This window comes from Tubulanus polymorphus, chromosome 1, assembly GCF_964204645.1.
Source record: "Tubulanus polymorphus chromosome 1, tnTubPoly1.2, whole genome shotgun sequence".
Classification (NCBI taxonomy): domain Eukaryota; kingdom Metazoa; phylum Nemertea; class Palaeonemertea; order Tubulaniformes; family Tubulanidae; genus Tubulanus; species Tubulanus polymorphus.
The window spans coordinates 3,693,300-3,711,442 of record NC_134025.1 but is presented as its reverse complement, the minus strand read 5'-3'; the positions used below and the strand labels follow the sequence as shown (position 1 = coordinate 3,711,442).

Below are 18,143 nucleotides of genomic sequence, written 5' to 3'. Positions count from 1 at the left end.
CGGATGTGTTTTGACTAATCGCAGCATTTGTTAGGCGCGAGAAGCGAGTCGAAATTTCAGTCCTAGTGAATTCGTTTTGGAGATTGAACACTGAACGTACATACACTAGCGAAAAACTGATTATTCCGGTAAGTGGCTCCGTCGCCTCTCCTTGCAGGAATATAGAGTGAGTCTGTTGTCATACAATTTGCGGCGATACGCAGCTCATCCGTGCTCTCTCTCGTGGCCTCTAATGACCCAATAATGGACAATTTACCCTCGAACGTGTACAGCCTCTCAAGTATTTCTTCATGGACGCGATCGACTTCCGGTAGTGTACGGTGCAAAACTAATGTCATCTTTAATCGCGGGCACCTTGGCCGTAGCAGGTGGACCGGGACTGGTTTAGGTTGATAAGGTATCGCAAACGAATGTTGACAGTGCAATGGGGAATGGGGATGAAGTGTTACGAGTAGGTCAGCGGATTCCCCGGGTAACGTCGACTTTGACATTACAACCAATCAGTGTCGGGACGTATCTGTTATAGAGCAAATCCACGTTTATACAAAGTATTGCTGGAATTATGGCAACAATTATCGTCTTTAAAAATAAAACGAACCAAACTTGAGTAGTCTTCCAATAAATTGGCCATAGTGCCCACTACTATCCAACAACACTATCTTCAATACTCATTGTCATTTTTAAGTACCACTTATAGACGTTGTATATTAATCACTGGATGTATTCATATTATACTTTATTTTCTGTTCGCAAATATTCGACGTGATCTAGTCACAATATCGCTTATTCTAATTTGCTTGGAAAATGTTTACTCCGTTCGTATCGAACGCATTTTTTACGTGAAGTGTTGTTAGTTCGATGATTGATGCTTGAAGTCAAACGTGTCGAAAATTATAGCTCGCGACAGCGAGAACCGAAAAAAGAAACTAATGATATCGTCGAATCGATGATTTACATTAAAAAAAAGAATGAATGCGTTCAAATAATAACCGAAATTTTCTGCAAATTGACAACTGTTTACTTGCATGCTGGATGTACTGTCTAATGTAACCTGTTATTGCATCGGTGACGTTGCTTGCATATCATACATGATAAATACGACGCAACGATATTAAACAGGGCTGTAAAGATCACTGAAAGATATTCATGCGCGACTTGGGATTCGAAGACAGAACCATCATCATTCGACGAGTTTTACGTGTATAAATGTTGCCGTGGAATAGGAAGACGCCATTGCGACGATACACCTGTAATCCAATGTAATCTAAATTACGTATTACCGATGCAAAGTAACTCATTGCCAATCGCTTCCACTATCGATAGCTTATCATGTATTGCACGGATTCAATTTATGAGGAATAAGCGGCGATGACGAGCGATTGTGCTGCGGATGAAATGTTTATTTCAGTTCCAATATCATTCAGTATACGATAGCACGCCATTTCTGTAACACGATATGAATAACTCAAATGAACATTATCTATGATCTTATGACGGATAGGTTACCGTCGGATAAGTTATCATCTTGATAAATAATTGATCAAGAATAAAAGTCATCGCCATGCTGTAACACCCTTTAAGAAGAGATGATCGTACGATTGAACTGAATTCACGGGGTGTTACGTGATATGATGATGTAATGATCTAATCATGAGCATTATTCTGTAAACATATCGAGTGCAATTTCACAATTCGCGACTGAAATTCATTGGGGGTATTTTGAAGTTTCTTCTCGTATCCAGAGAAGTTAATAAACTTTCGAACTGCTGCCGTATTCAAATCTGATACAAATTACAACCGGTTGTTGATAAGACGTGTGAAAATAGCGCGCGTGAATATACCAACGAAGTAGACAGAGCCTCCTGTAAATATTCATCTCATCACATCGTCAATTCTCACGTTCTAAATCAATTGATATCATATTCGAGTAAGACACAACGCAATTTGTAATTGCGTCGGAAATAATACGATTTATTTATTTTGAGCTTTATCTTCTCGAATTCAATCAGTTTTCGTTCGTTTCCCACATCGTTGTTTCGGCATATAGCGCAGAAGCATCTTTACGCAGTTTTTCTTTTCGATTCTAAAGATTTCTACCTTTCTCGAGATCTTATTCGTAGATCTAGTTCTCGAATTCTCTCCTTTTTTATTTACGCCGAACCCACTAAGAAAAATGAATACCATGACGTGACTGGCACGGATAGGTGACAAACATTGCGCTACGATACATATTTCATGTGAAGCTGATATTCGAGAAGTCATTGTCACTAAAAACAACCATTTAGAACTTATATATCTTCGGGTATATCATGATATTTGACATGCATTTGTATTTAATGCATTTACGACGACTTGGTTTCAAATTCCATTTCTTGGTTGTATTTATTTTCTCAAGTATCATTATGAAAACGTATGGTTTCATCACTACTTCCTGCGCCCAAATGAAACATCGCTAAAATCGTTCCGTTGTTTAACACCTTACTTTGATTTATTGTTTGACTTCCGCGGTGTTCTAATCGCTGTTGATTTTGTCGACGACACTGGATTTATCATCAACAGATCCCCATTCATCATCTGCTTTCTTTCGGCGGCTCGCGATTTTGCTTTGATTAAAATTAAATTATATTCTTTGCACGGTTGACTTTTGAGACGCCGGTACGGATGATAACGCTACCTGGAACTAAAACTTAAAACGTGATCTGCATACCCTGACAAACGATAAAAGGTTAATAAGGAGATGAAAGACCTGTAGCCATACGAAACAGTAAAGAAAAATGTCCAAAATCATTTCAGCTAACCCCCAAGGTTTCAATAACAGTCAAGCAATTTTTCATCAATTAGCTCTGATTTCCGTATTGGATTTCGGAACTTAAGAAATTCGATCCAATTTTTCAGAAATTTAAAAGATTAAAAGCAGAATTTATTTATCGCGAATAAGAAACGGACGACGCAACGTTTTTAATTTTTGCTCGTTGATAAATGAATTCTGCTTTTAATCTTTTAGATTTGAACATAATGGGTTAAATCACAGTAATCGAGTGTGGCTGTTCTACTATAGTCTGACATAATCATCAAAAACAGATCCAGGCCGTGTGACAGTGATGCAAAAAATAATTTTTTCAAACTTTATACGGCTTTACGATTTGTATTTAGACATCACTGGTAAATCAAACCCCTTTCCAACAAATCCAACCTAAACCTTCATAAACCTGAACCAGTCGTCGTTGCGTTACTCGGCGATGACGATTACTTCCGGTGGAGTTGTCCAGCTCATGAATAAAAGTGTTTTTTACGCTATTACGCTTCATTCCGTTCACATATAACGTCAAATAATGATTGATGCGTTGTTCTTTCAACCGCCAATACCCTGATCTCTTTCAACCAATGTCACCAAATGCACTCTCATCTCCCGTCTTATCTGTCCATTGGGAACTGATCAATCGGAATTTATTGAACGAATTGCCATCAAAATATCGGGCACTTTTAGGCTTTTGAAATTTTTCTACTTCTATCATGCGACATTTTTAAAACTAATATATGTACCACGTGAAAAGGGGATCTTGGCGAAGACTTAGAAGCTAGATTAGGAGATTTGAAGTTCTATAAAATAGTTTTTCGTCCAATTCGTATCAGTAGCTCCCAGGCAGATAACGTGTACGTCATTGAATATGAAATGTGCGTGTTGCTTCATCGCGTGCATTTTATTTGGGATGTTACGGATTGTCTAACACGCCATCACTTTATAGAACATCAGTAAACCGGCGGGAGTTATAATCACAAGTGACCAATAGATATTGTGACGAAACTATTCACCCGAGAGGAACGAAGTGGACCTGTTTGATTACTTTCAGGTCAACGTTAATTCAACTTTTAATATGCTGCATTCATCAGTAGTATACCAGCGGGATTGCGATGGGTGGATTGTCATCTCAAACATCACGCGAAAACCTTCAAATATAAAATTCATCCAGTTCATGCATGTTAAATTTCAATCTGTCGTGTGAATTTGTATTCCCGTTGACCTCCGCCTAACGAATCTATGAGGCAAAATAATTGAACTATCATAAAAACAGGCAATTCACAATTTCAAACTAAAACTTCTAACATATGCCAACTTTTCAATTGCAATATTCAGCTGTTACACTTGACATATTTTTGTCATTTACTCGTTAGATATCGTCTGATCAATTATGGCTGCTAATTATCTAATTTTGGTAGATTTATGTAACTCATCCACGTTTAACGCTGTAACGTTTTATTGATGTTAGTCATTAACAAGGGACACTGGTGCAGACTGGTCGAGGAGTTGATGAGTTAAAAAATCGAGATGAGATGAATTGATATTCAACAGCTCGGAAATGGGAAAACCTTTCCATAACTGGAAAACTCTGGGTGTAATATATTAACGAAGAGCGCGCTATATGAAAAAGAATATGTGTTTTGCGCAATGTGTCATTAATTAAATGAGAAATGAGAAAAACCAGCGCAATGTTCTCGATATAAACTTTATTAATGTTTCACTCTGGAAAAAAATGAAGAAAAAAATCTAAACGAACTTAGATAATAGAAGAAAGTATATATACACTCTCCTTAAGTCGACAGAAACGTGATTTTTAACAGCTGTAACAATCATCAGTGAAATCATCTTGAAACAGATCAATGCGTATATATGAATGGTGTTTCTATTTCACGGTTCAGAATGATGAAGAATTGGTAATAATTCTGGATATGTATATGTCATACCGACTGGGAAATCACACACACTTGTTCGCCGGAACAGTCTGCGAAATGAACGGTTAGTTATAATATTCTCACGCGACCCGATGGCCGTCTTATATACGGGATTGCCACTTCTCATCATCGGGACAAGTGTCAGATAACGAGGACTTCATGTCTCGTAAACATCACTGGAAACATGTGTAAACAGAGCGCCTGATTTCAGTGGTCGGCCATTATAATATATTAAGTGCGAAGCGTAACGATTTTGCATTAGTGACTATCATTTCCATCAACTGGACGTATTTAGTAAAATAAGCGCGTCCCTGATCTTCGTTCGGACCCTGATAAGTGTGGAGAGTTGAGAAAATCCTTCAGTTGATTCCACTATACAGCTGTGATTTAGCGGACGACAACGAGAGAAAACTCATTTCCTTCAGATGGTAGTTTTAATTGTCAGGGAATCATTTCTGAACGTCAACACGCGTACGCTTCGTTAATGAGTACCGCGGGTTACTGAGAATGACGCTTAAAAATACAACAAATCGAGACGTATTTCCTGTTAATGTGGTCTACGAGTTTCCTTCTGACGGCTGGCTATAGGAATCTGTGCGTCACGCTAATAAGTTTCTAGATAATGCAGCCAAATAGCTGGAAAACGTATCTGATCTTTACAGACTTAAAACTTGAACGGTTTTCGTGCCCATAGATATACACCTATATAATTTCTGTTCATTCATCGATATGATTTTTTTTTATTCGTGGGGATATTTTTAAATCATTATTACTCATATGATGTGACAGATACACGATTGGCTGAGATGCAGACGAGAGATGATCGGAAATGAGTAATACGACGATGCCATATCTGGCGATGGCTTAAGTCGAATGTGTTTTTGACTTCGAGCCGTAATAAGGTTCGTAGTGAATTAGCCCCAGTATAAATCGGCCTGATCAGTGACTATGCACGAATCGTAAGCATACTTTCATTAATTTTCTTGAGAGGATTTTCGTGTTTAGTGGTATATGTGTATATGTGCCGTGACGCGCATATATAGTATGATCAACTCTCCGTCAATTTCTGATGTTATACACCTTTCTTACGCGAAGTCTTTACCGGATCACATTACCGAAATTTTTAGTTTGTAGAACTTGACACGTAATTGAGACAGGAAATTAGGTATGATTAGGAGAGCTTCAAGTATGACGTTTTACATTTACCATGGGAGTTTGTTGAGTGCTAATGATTTTCGATATGAGAAATATTTCTCAAGTGACGTATTTGCAATATTTGTATGTCTTATATGACATCATAGCAACACTTCTTAAAACCCGACAACAAGACGATCATCGCTCTTCATCTGACGGCAAGCATGATTGATCGTGTGAGATGAAGAAAATTAGTCTAACGAAAGTAAGAGCTTTTCTATTCAGAAAGGCACATTTCGGAGCTTTAAAGTATTCCCTTGTCACTTAAATTCGACCTTCAACACCTGTGCACTGACAAGGCGGGTGTAATAGCTGCATTATATTTTTGCGATGTCCCCGATGTATGTCGGGTTGTTTTCGTTTTGGAGAAACAAGACGTAGAAGCCATGTATATTTTATGACTCGCTTGATTTGCATCTCGCAGATGAATAACACTAATATGCCGGTGTGATGACATTATAATTCAAGTAGAACGCCTTGAAGTTTCGTTCTTTCCCAACATACACCCGAGCAACATATTTCATACATGATATTGGATTTGCAAGGAAATATAGCTTAGAATCATTGTAAAATAGCGACCTTATTCGTTGAACTCTGCGGGGAGATTATTTTCTCGATGACGTGAACCTGCGCTGCAAAGATACTATCGATTTCAATCACAAAAGCCTCTTCGAAATTTTATTTCTCTAAGTTGCATATAACGAGTGTATAATGCGGCGAACTCTTTTCACTTTATTGTGCCAGTACTTCAATCAAGTATACGCGATTGCGTTCAAACAGTAATCATCGAATATCCAGTTTTATTTACCAGACACCGCCACTTGCTGTGAGATGATGCTGGTATTATACAAGTAAGATGAGACTCTAATCCGACTACCGAGAAGGGGCATATACCCCGAGAAGAGCAAATCGGTGACATACAATTACTTTTATTTGCTGAAATAAAATCAGTTGTAGCGCCCGGCACATTTTATGGCAACATTAGAGACTTGAAAATAAAATTTGCCACCGGTAACGAAGCACTCGGCAATAAAACAGCTGAAAAGTCACGTCTGCGTGGTTGATTTTGACGAAACGTAGTTTCTCTAACGTCCATATTATATAGATGGAAATGGGCTCAGCTGGGTCTGTTATTATGGCGTTACTTTTATTACCGAGCGAACGCCGACGAATTGCGATAGAAAATCGAGGCGATAAAATCTACTTCATCCAAACATATTTCATTTTGCTGTAGCGCGACAGATGATGCGGTGAATTTTACGATTCAGTACCATCCATCTGTACGACAATTATACGTACAACTGCCGGCAATATTCATCCCAATATCCATCATACAGTAACTAATCCAACAAAACCAAATTCAACAAACTCTTAGTGCTGCAACGTTCATATGTAATTCGCTCGACAATCACCATTATACAATTAGACAATTCATGTAATTCATCTCTCCTCGTCTAGCTACAAGTCGGTGTCCCCGGGCGACGGAAAAATAAGTCTTGTAACAAATAATTCAGAGTCTCAAAAAACGTACTAATCGAATAAAATGTGATTATTGCTATCAGTGAAAATGTGACACTAAAACGACGGTGTGCATCCGTGTTCCCTCGGGGGACCTCGCTTATCTTGATCGACTGTAAAACTAATGTAAAAACGGCCTTTAAGCCCCCTGCGCGACTTGAACACGAATAACCGATACAAACTTCTTGCAATTGTCTGATATCTATTCGTAACTGGTAAATAGCCTAACCGCTTGTCTAGCTTAATCGTATCCAATAATGGTTTTTGGAGAATTCTCACCAAAACGCCGCCCATACTAATAAGTGTTAACAATGAAATAAACTCAACCACACAATTTCCAATATAAACGATGTATATACATGTATACACTGCAGACAGTTAACATTGCTAAAAAAAAGTGTAGAAAGTTTTTCCGTTTATTTTGTCATTCTCTTGATCCCAATGGGATGAAATTCGCGCGCACATTCGAGCCAGAAAAAGCTTAGAAGAGATCTAACCAGTGATTCTAGCCGGCATTTGTAGAAACTGGAATTCAAAGCAGAAACGATAGCCATTTCCTCGTTGTAAAAGCACAGTATCTGAGATTGGATGGATACATTTATGCACAAGGGACAACGTGGGAGAGATTTCTATTCAAAAGCTTGTCAAACGTAAATTAAAACTTCTGCAGCAAATATTCTGTAAGTGATGTGTATCTAGAGTTGCGTCCGGGGGAGATTTGTGTGAATGACATATCGATTAAGAAACCATAGACACGCAAGAACTATTCATGAATTAAGATATTAGAGTTAAATTATGTTGTTTTACAATGAGGTCGCGTGCACCTTACGAGATAACTACGTACAATCGTGAAACCCCATAAATGCCCTTGGTGTAAATTACCAATATATCTCTGATTCATCTACGACTTAGTTGAAGTTTACGTGGAGCCTGGCGTAAAATCGTTCGATAAGTCGATGGGGGTCCCTGAGAAGAAGGCACGTGGTGGTACAACGAATTTTATGCTTGTATGTACGGAACGTAAGGCATATACGATAACTCACTTCCCCTTGACATGATTAACCGTGCATTAATTAACGAGTTACGAGATTCCACTAATTGCCCCGTGAATTTGACTTGAAGCAAGCCTACAGGGGAGCCACTAATTCGACGTAAAAAGATTCATTCCTCTATTCGCCGGGAGACTTTGTCGAGATAATGGCGACGAAATCTCACAAATTATCAACTAAAATCCTGAGAAAAACTGATAAATCAACCGTCGACGCCAACACTTAACGATAAACGGATTGCTTCTAATCCGAAAACCAAATATACCACTGCAGTGCAGAGCCAGGCATCGAGTGTCCCTCACTAGAGGCCTGCTACAAATGTGCCGGAGAAACCCTGTAATTGTGTTTGAGCGGAAAAGGCCGCTTTAGGGAACGGTGTTACAAGATTTGTTGTAATGGCGCGTTGAGAAATCAAGTCTGCGAAGCTCGGATGCAATTGACTTGCAACAAAAGCTGCAGAAGTGATTGCCTCGAATAGAAGTGATTGGAATACGCGGCGGAATGAAATGAACATGATCACGAATAATACAAACTATCGAGAACCTTTCATTGCCCAGATTAGTTAGCTTGGTTGAAGGATGTCGTATCTCGATAGTCGGATGTTGTATCGCCGTGTTGTTCAATTCATGCGATGTTCATGAACGCTTCAGTAATCATAAGACACAGTACAGGTTTTATCTCGACGTCAAAGAAATTTTCATCCATTACGTATTTCGTGACGTTGATGTTGAAAAGTTTTGAAACGGCTTATGAACCTATACCCAATTTTTTGACACTTTCCTATCTTTTAAACATTACCTTCTATGCTTAGACATTAAGCCTATATTTATGTAACATACGTTTCAATATTCTAATGAAAAGCTATTTTTCAAATAAATCTCCTTCGCTGCAAATCCCGGAAGTATGCAACGTGCTTACCTCACCATAATCGACTTCCGTAGGAGTAATCTGTTTCAAATACACCACAGATTCATAAGCATCTTACGCAAGATAAGGTGTATATGGGTTTTAGGAATAAACCTCGATTATGACATTCAAATGAAACACTATCATACTTTTCTCGTTAACGATCCATCTTAGTTTGTGCAAATGAAAACTACCTTCAAGTTCTTCGAGAGAAAAAAACTATGGCATATATACATCCGCCATTTTGAATCTACATCGTGAGCAATGGGTCAATCTAAGAGCATATTTCACTTAACCTCTGTTGAACAGTGCAAATACATTTCTTAATTGGTTAATTATCTTTGAAGCGTCGGGCGTAATGTCCTTCCTAGGACCTCTAATTAAGCGTCTGGCCTTGTCAGGCCATTATTTATCGTTCAGTTACTGAAATAGAAAATCTTCATAATCTCATTTGTCCTTATCATCTACACGGTGTCTGATACCGATAAAAAGCGAGCAAATTCAGGTGTTAATATCAGCTCGCGACGAGGTACACACACGCCTAATGTCCCTTTGAAAACGGCGATGACTGTGCAAATGCAAAGTTTTCCATTTAGTTAAAAAAACCTGTGATGTTCTACTGTCGAATGAAAGGGCTCGTTATATCCGCAGTCGCTAGAAACACGTTTGGATAAATCAACAAAAAAGGAAAGAGAAAAAAAAGGAAAAAAACTGAAGCGATAACAGAAACATAATATTGTGTTCAATAAAGTACGGGAGATTTTACTGAACGTCAATAGTAACCGTTTTTTATCTTCGTTAAATACACAGTTTTAACTAACGTCATAGTTAATATCTGACACTAGTCATTCCATAATCGCGATGAAACACTCTGACTATGTTGTAATGATAATTTACGATAAAAACATCTTCGATGATAATCATTTGTCTTTTTTCGAAACGTCGAATAAAAATATTCGCTTAGGAAACTTTTCCGACTCATTTTTCTTTTGTATTGTAAGATTTTGCCTTGTATCAAACTCCGTATGAACAACATCCGCGATTTTACAGTACATTCTGTATTCCGTTGTCGACCACTCTAGACAAAAAAAAACATCTTCGATGACGTATTAGCTGCAGTTTTGTTCGTATTATACCAGTGCTGACAAAGATTATAACGATGAAGTTAATGAAGTGTCTGAGAAGATGCCGACACTGCTGCCGAGAGACTGGACTTTGGTAAATGATCGCTGACCATTCGGAAAAAGCAAAGTTCACCGAACAGAACAAAGCACGGCGTTATGATTTATCACGCGAGGTCATGTCTGGATATATATCTTGCCATCGAATGAGAATCGGTCTCATCGAAAAGTCCTTAGTAATTTTTTCTCGTCAGACATAACCATCGTTTGGCCGCCGAGCGAGTAATGGTCTGTTTAATTCAGTTCGTACGCGGGGGGAATTTACCAAACACTACCGACGGACGAAAAGTTATATCATTTTTCGCAAAATGTCATTGCGCGCTTCAAATTAATGCTAATAGTTTCTGGCTTGTTGTGCAACAATCGGTGGTTGTAATTTGACCGGTGGATGTCACCGGGCGCGTTGAATTACGGCGTAAAAACTGATGGGTGAGAGTGCCGTGCAACGTCTACGACACTGTGTAACTATAATCTGTACAGACATGGTGAAAGGTAAATTCCTGTACTGATGAATGACGATTGGTATTCATAGTCGTCCTCATATGCCGCAGTATGCGCTAATTTACTTCAGAATATGACTCTGCTGTGCCGATATGATTTATAGACAAAGATATAATAGATTCTCATATCAGGTGAACGTACCGCCATAGACCCTAGGGCATCTTTCGTTTGTCGTGTTTCCATTTAAGCATTTACATTTTGATTGCTATTTTATTACGCACGTTGCGTGAGAGATGAATAAACATGAACCGCTCAGGTCTCGACTGTATACCTGATGGCGTAGCACTGTGAACCGTTCATTCATCGGCAGCCATCAAACAATTCCATGTGCAAAGGACATCGGTGACGTAACGATGGAAAATATGTAACCACGACGAAAAATATACTTTCATTTTCCGTCTATGGCGTTAGATTTACTGTAAGAAAAATTACTTTTTATTCTGCGCACATTTTCATCGAAATAAGATTTTATTTCGGCCTATCAATGTCAACTATCATTTGTGGCGTGGGGGGACAGCACGTCACCGCAATCGGCGATGATTTAGGTATTTTCTGCGAAAAACAATTACCGGAATCCAGTTCCTTCCCGATCAGTGCTGCAGACAGACTTCTATTAAATCAGAAATCTCAGCCATTTCGATGTATTCGTCGCGATGTCGTTTGAAATGTATTTATTATTCTCCAGTTGTTCTCGACATGATTGAAATCGTTCGCATGAAATAAGACTTAGCACTGACTGTCATTGCATAACTCACATTCAATTCACGGAAAGTTTTTAATTTCGCAACAACATTAACATGACTAACATCGTTTCGATGAAACATTATTCTTAAAATAGATCGCTGTGTACAGCAGACATTTATCATAGAATTAATGTGGGATTTCATTCGAAATATCCTGTGGTTTTGGGACATTTTCATATTTGGTTTTCATAGACAAGCAACTGTCTATACTATAATTCATTTGATAAAAAACGCACTATCATGAAGAAAACTAGGAGAATAGTGACGTTTCGACTCAATTCTATGAGCTGTTTTCAAAACTTAGGTTTGATCTTTTAAAATGACCTAAACTTGACGAGAGAGCAAGGAATATTCCGAAAATTACCCTAAAATCAACTCTAATCAACTCTAAATCTATAGCAGATCAAATAATCGTTAATCACAGAGAAGTCCGCTTAATGTTATATCATAATATAATCTATTCCTATATCCATTTATTCATGAAGTTGCCTATAAAATATGGTGTATATACTGGTTATATATCATATGCCGGATTTTTTCTCCATAAATTGCTCTGACCGTTTCTATCCTCAGGTGAATAGTTTCCCCAAATTCAATTGCGTAATGTAAGAGTAGTGAAATGTATCTGGTACATATTTCATGATTTGGGGTCAGTTGAGCCCACGACCATGTCAGTCATTTGCGCACTGCGGTTCCTACCGTATCAATCTTTAATATCGTAATGGATGTCATGCAAATTGTCACAAATTGCGATACAGCCTCGTAAATTATTCTCAGGCAATGAAATGTAGAAAAGTAACTACAAATATCTGATATAAGTAATTTTATCTGGAAATAGACAATAGTGCGTAAATGAATTACACCGTGACTTTTGTATCCCTTTTCCCTTCGATCCTGGCATAAGTCCCAACCATAAATAAATGAATTTCAAGAAAAATATTTGGAAGTCTTACACGTATTTTCTTGACTCAAAAAATAGTAATTGCATCAATTATTGAAGTAAATATTTTCCGAAATAGAAATCAGGTTGCAAGGACTCTTTTTATTGACACAAGTTAAGACATGAACTGCGGGAAATAATGGAAACGTTATTCAGGGCCGTACATCACATCAGAATCGTTCAAAAACAATAATTAATTTGTCTAGCGCGGCACAGGGACGAATGACAACGACAGATTAATCATAAAACACATGGTCCCTTAATCACCAGTAAATATTACAAATGAGGGCTTGAACTATATTTAAATCTCACACACCACACAACAGCTCGTCTCTCGCCGGGGCGTCAAAAACTGACGCCATTACCCGGGAAGATTGATCAATCTCATTCTGCAATCGTCTCCTCAAGAAACCCGTGATGAATTTTCGGGAGCGGGCAATTAGCGTCTATGTAATGTGCTTCATGATTAATTAACTTCAGAAGATCGCGCCGAGCGAATATAAACTAACAACAGTTTTATCAAAATATAGTCGTCCATTTTTATGGGTTATACCGTCAACGCGTTAAAACCCGATAACTATTCGTCAAATGACTCGAAAACGTTTGTATTCATGACTCTTATATCATGAAGTAAACGTCAAGAAGTGGTCTGGGTAGAAATATAACAACTCTCTCCCGCCTGGTTGAGAGCAGATGAGTGCTGGGCCCGTGTCGCGATACCCTTAGACTCATCTCACGGCTAAACTGAACTGATACTCATTTCATCAGATGTAGTTTTAAATTCTTGGTATTTCTAGTTGAAAATCTATCGAAAATACCGAATACACTGTTTCATCAAACGTTATTAAGAAGTCATTCGCCGGGGTTGTACAGACAAGCCCTCTCCGGTTATTCTGGATGTCGTGACGTTCTTAAGTTTGATTATACCCGTCATCAACACCCCAGAGTCTAGTACCGCGTCTAGCGCCGCGTCTAATTTTTACAGACGATAATGTTTTTGACAATCGAATTGGAACACTGAATTTGCAAATAAATTTTTCCCTAGGGCTCGCGTTACGAAATATCGGAGACTTCTTTAACAGGTTTTAAGATGATGGCGCTAATTTGTCTTAGCGGGATGTTCTATAATTGATGTCGTAATAATGTATCATTAATTCTTCATTTGCGAGTAGGTTGTTGTGCTTACAAAGTGTGCTTAAAGTGCGAGTAAATCTTTTGAGATTTGATTAAAGTTTCATTTCTCTTAAGAGTCGTCCGTGATATTCTTAGCCGAGACCAGCACATCAGCGCGAGTTCCGTAACTTTTTTTAATCACAATATAGGGATTGACCATGTTATTTATCTAAGTGGTAGGATTTCGTTTGATTTGTTTTGATTGGATTTATATAGTTGTGTGGTCGGCGGGCGAATTTACGGCATTTTTTGTTCAAATCAAAGTACATAATTAGAAATTTCGGTTCCGGTTCATTCAAACAATCTTTCAACCTGCCTGCAAGCCGGCAAGCGACTGGTCCGTATCTTACCGTTGCAGTAGATATGATAACACGCCCGCTATCGGTAGTTCATGTTATAGAATATTATTTTGATCATTAGTGTCGTATTCGTTATCGATACAGTTATACTGAGGAACAGTCATTGATTGTCGTCTGTGTCTCCCGTCTTCTGGCTTAAGTTTTTTTTAATATAAGGAAACAACATCTGTAGAAGCCGTTCGCTTGGCGACTTAACGCACGTAGCCAATTCAAGTCTAGGACTTAAAGAAAACAAAATCTATATCTTGGCGTCGTTTAATCATTTTTCGATACGCTGCCAGATTAAATTGTCGATGTATTTTATAGTTTCGTGTTGGTGCGTTATTCCACGCGCAACCATATCGATGAACCGCGCAGTACCATTACATAGCTTAGGAAAATGTATACTCGTAACTTAAACTAAATAAAATAACTGAATAGAATTTTTCAGTGGTAGAAGAAGATCGAGGTTGTGTATAATTTTACTAAATGGTTTAAGGTTGTTTCGTTATTCGTGGCGTGGTGGATCTCCCTGCATCGTCTACCATCTGCCGATCGGGTGGCGTGTACGTGGTTCTGTTTTTGATTCTTCACAATTATGATGTTTACACACTAAACGTTGTTAACGATGTTGGGAGTCGTTATCTACTTTGCCCACGTTGGTATGACAGGTGGATCAGGTACGCGGTGAACTGGTAGCTATATAGCTGATAGCTTAGAGCTATAGCTACCACAGCATACTCGTTTCGACTGTATATTTAACGGCAGGCTGGGATGAATGTTAGTTTCGGCCAGAGTCTGATCGATCATTCCCTTGGTCTCTCTCGGATTTCACGAGAAAAGTCTTAACTAAACCGGACAAAAGACTGAAGCGTCTATAAGTCTCGTGGGGATTCTTTTGGTAAAAGGGAGTTTGATCGAAGTTCTACGCAAACTTAGTAAAAACAAGTCGTTATTGAATAACGTTACTAGTTATAATATTGCGAATAACGTACCAAAAATTCAGCGATGAAACAGAATGAATAGCGACTTGGAAACATAGATGGCGTTTTCAAGGTCCCGGAATACTTCGGGCTACAACTCTAAGTTTACCATTAGGCCAATATGAGAGACATGATGTGAGCTCAGAGCAGTGGCTTAAAACACAGTCTGCGAGTAAATTTTGCAATTATTTAGAGTGGTAGCTATGGAAGATTTCTGATCAGTCGAGATTAACCACGTAATCCATTAAAAGCCTGATATCCATTGCCCGAAATGGGAACAGATATATCATGCTTCGTGACGAGTGAGTAGCCAAACCCAGGGACGACCACCAAATGAGAACATTTTAGCTGCTGCCGAAAACCAAATAATGACCAACAATTTTGATCTAAATTTCACTTTCATGCCGAGAGTAAACTTACTACTTTGAAAAAGCATCTGTCTGTAAACCGACTTCATATGAGCAGTTTATGCCGATTCAAATTCATATGTTGCTCGTATTCAATTTAATTAAGTATTCGTTCAGATTGCTTTTTAGATCGTGATGAAACTGGTCTCGTTTTTAACCGACGGTCCACAGATCAACGTCGACAACCGCTGATAGTGTAATCCAAGCAGTCTGTACAAGAGATCAGACGTGATTAAAACCCGAATGCACATCTCTTCCATCTATAAAAATGTAGTTGCGTTAGACGAGAAAAAGACATGACGTTTCTAAACAACATTTAGAAATAATTCCTGAAGATCGTAGCTTCTTTTTTTCATTCGATCGTAGAGGATTTGAGGGTCTGAAATGTAAATGTAATAACGTTCATATCTTCTTTACCAGTTTTCCTCCAGGAAATCGAAAAGAATAGAAATGTTTTGATTATACATGTGTCTTTTGAACAATATCCATTCCTTTTCATTGTTTGTAATATGACTATATTGTCGGTTGCTCTCTGAAGTTTGACATGCGGCCATTTTTAAGGAAACGTTGTGAAATATGATAGCGTATTGCTCATCCATAACCTCGGTCTGTCAAAATGAAAATCAATTTACTGATTGCCTGATGTCGTATACGAGCGAAGCTACACAGACGAGGCGCTAAATAGTTTCCGGGTTTATTTAGAAACGATGTAATTCATCTATACAAATAATAATAAGAAAAACTTCCAGATTAGAGAAGCCATCGCGTCTTGTCGATTTACCATCTGAATGAAACTAGCGTCTCGGGGTACACATGTAGCGGCGTGAAAGCTCATTCCGCGGGACGTTTTGTCGTCGACCTGAAAGTAAAAGCTTCATTGTAAATACGGCAGACAGGCACTGTGGTGATATGAATGATGAAATGTTTATCAATTTATCGAAAAGCGATGCTCGTTCGCGAAATCGAAAACTTCCAAGGTTTCGCTATGAACTCGAAAACCGATTAAGACGTGCACGAACGGTTCCGTTCGCGAAATCATCTTTCAACATTGAATTTCATTAAATCTAGTTTTTAGAAAAATACTTTCTTTGTAGACAGTTTCAGAATTTTTTCCTTCGCTAAATATATATCCTGATAAAGAACTATATCTTAATGGAAGACGCTAGTGAATACTTTCCATCATTTCCATGTCGCCGGCTTTCTGGTCGTTTCCTGATGGTTTCACGAAAATTGCCGATCAATTTGAAATAAGTAACGACCGATTTTTTTTGTTGTGTCGGGTTCGGTCAATTCTGCTCAGATTATGGATGCAGTTTATTCGAGGAATCTTCGGAGATATGCGGAGTTGCTTTGCAATCCGACGCCCGTTTATAAGTAGGCACTAACGTAATTATAGTGAGTACGTTAACGCCAATCACTCAATGATAGGGAGACCGAACGCTTATCAGTTGCTTATCGGGCAACAAGGATCAGGGTAATCATTGGTACGATAACTTGTTACCATTACCGGAAAATGACTTTCGGTTAGCAGGTACCACTATGCATAGTTGGCAAACCGCAGAACAATTGATGCATAAAATAAACTACTTGCAAATATCGATGTCAATGAGCTCTGAATACTGCGTGCCCCAATCGTGTATCCCGATATTTGCAAGATTCGGTGCGCTTAACGACGAGTCCTCGCTCGATGATTCGTGGTTGAATGAATTAAAAGTCACATGAAAATAAGACCGAAATAATCAGCTACCGATTGGCACAAATTTAATGGGTTTTTTCATTTCCTCATCAGGGATAATATCGTCATTTGTTTCTATTAAAAAGGACACGTCGTAAACCTTCGTTTTATGAAAATTAATGCGTTTTTTCGATGATTTGTCAACATCGATTAGACACGGGAGTCTTTGCACGCAGTAACTTATCAGAAAAAAAAATCATAATGTACGTTAACTGAATTTCATTAATGGTTTCTGTTATTTACAGGTGGTTTATTTGGTGCCGGGAAAATAAACAACCAAATTGAGAACACAATACAATTCGCAATTGAACGCATCAACCGTGATTCGACATTGTTAAAAGATACTGTTCTCGAACTGAATGTCCAACGACTTGGTGGTGCACCTGATAGCTATCAAGCAGGCAGAAAAGGTAAAATAAGTAATAATCATTTTTTTCAGTGAAAATATGAGTCGAATTTATAAAGTTCAATCATCGATTTTCCAACAAAATCGCATAGTTGTTGGTGCAGGTGATGACCACCGTTTTTGTTGAATAGGATGTGTCCATAGGAGGTGTCAAATGGCATCCTTCTTCGTGCAACTCAAATATAATACTATATGAGTGGTGCTTAAATCGACTCTGCCAATGTATATTTATCCCCCTCAGGTGGGTGAACCGTCTATCAGTCGGCCACAGTTTTTCTTTGTCGAGGTTTATCTTCCTTTGAAAGAAGACGACTCTCAGAGATAGTCGGCCATTTTCC

General features: G+C 38.4%; 1 protein-coding gene across 1 annotated transcript in view; it reads left to right on the top strand.

Moving 5' to 3' along the window:
* Positions 1 to 18,143, top strand: part of LOC141915041 (glutamate receptor ionotropic, kainate 2-like) — a 49,839-nt gene that overhangs the window by 14,737 nt on the left and 16,959 nt on the right. The window contains exon 2 of the mRNA XM_074806435.1: positions 17,645 to 17,809. Within this exon, the coding sequence (XP_074662536.1) occupies positions 17,645 to 17,809 (165 nt within the window). The remainder of the gene's footprint in view (positions 1 to 17,644; positions 17,810 to 18,143) is intronic.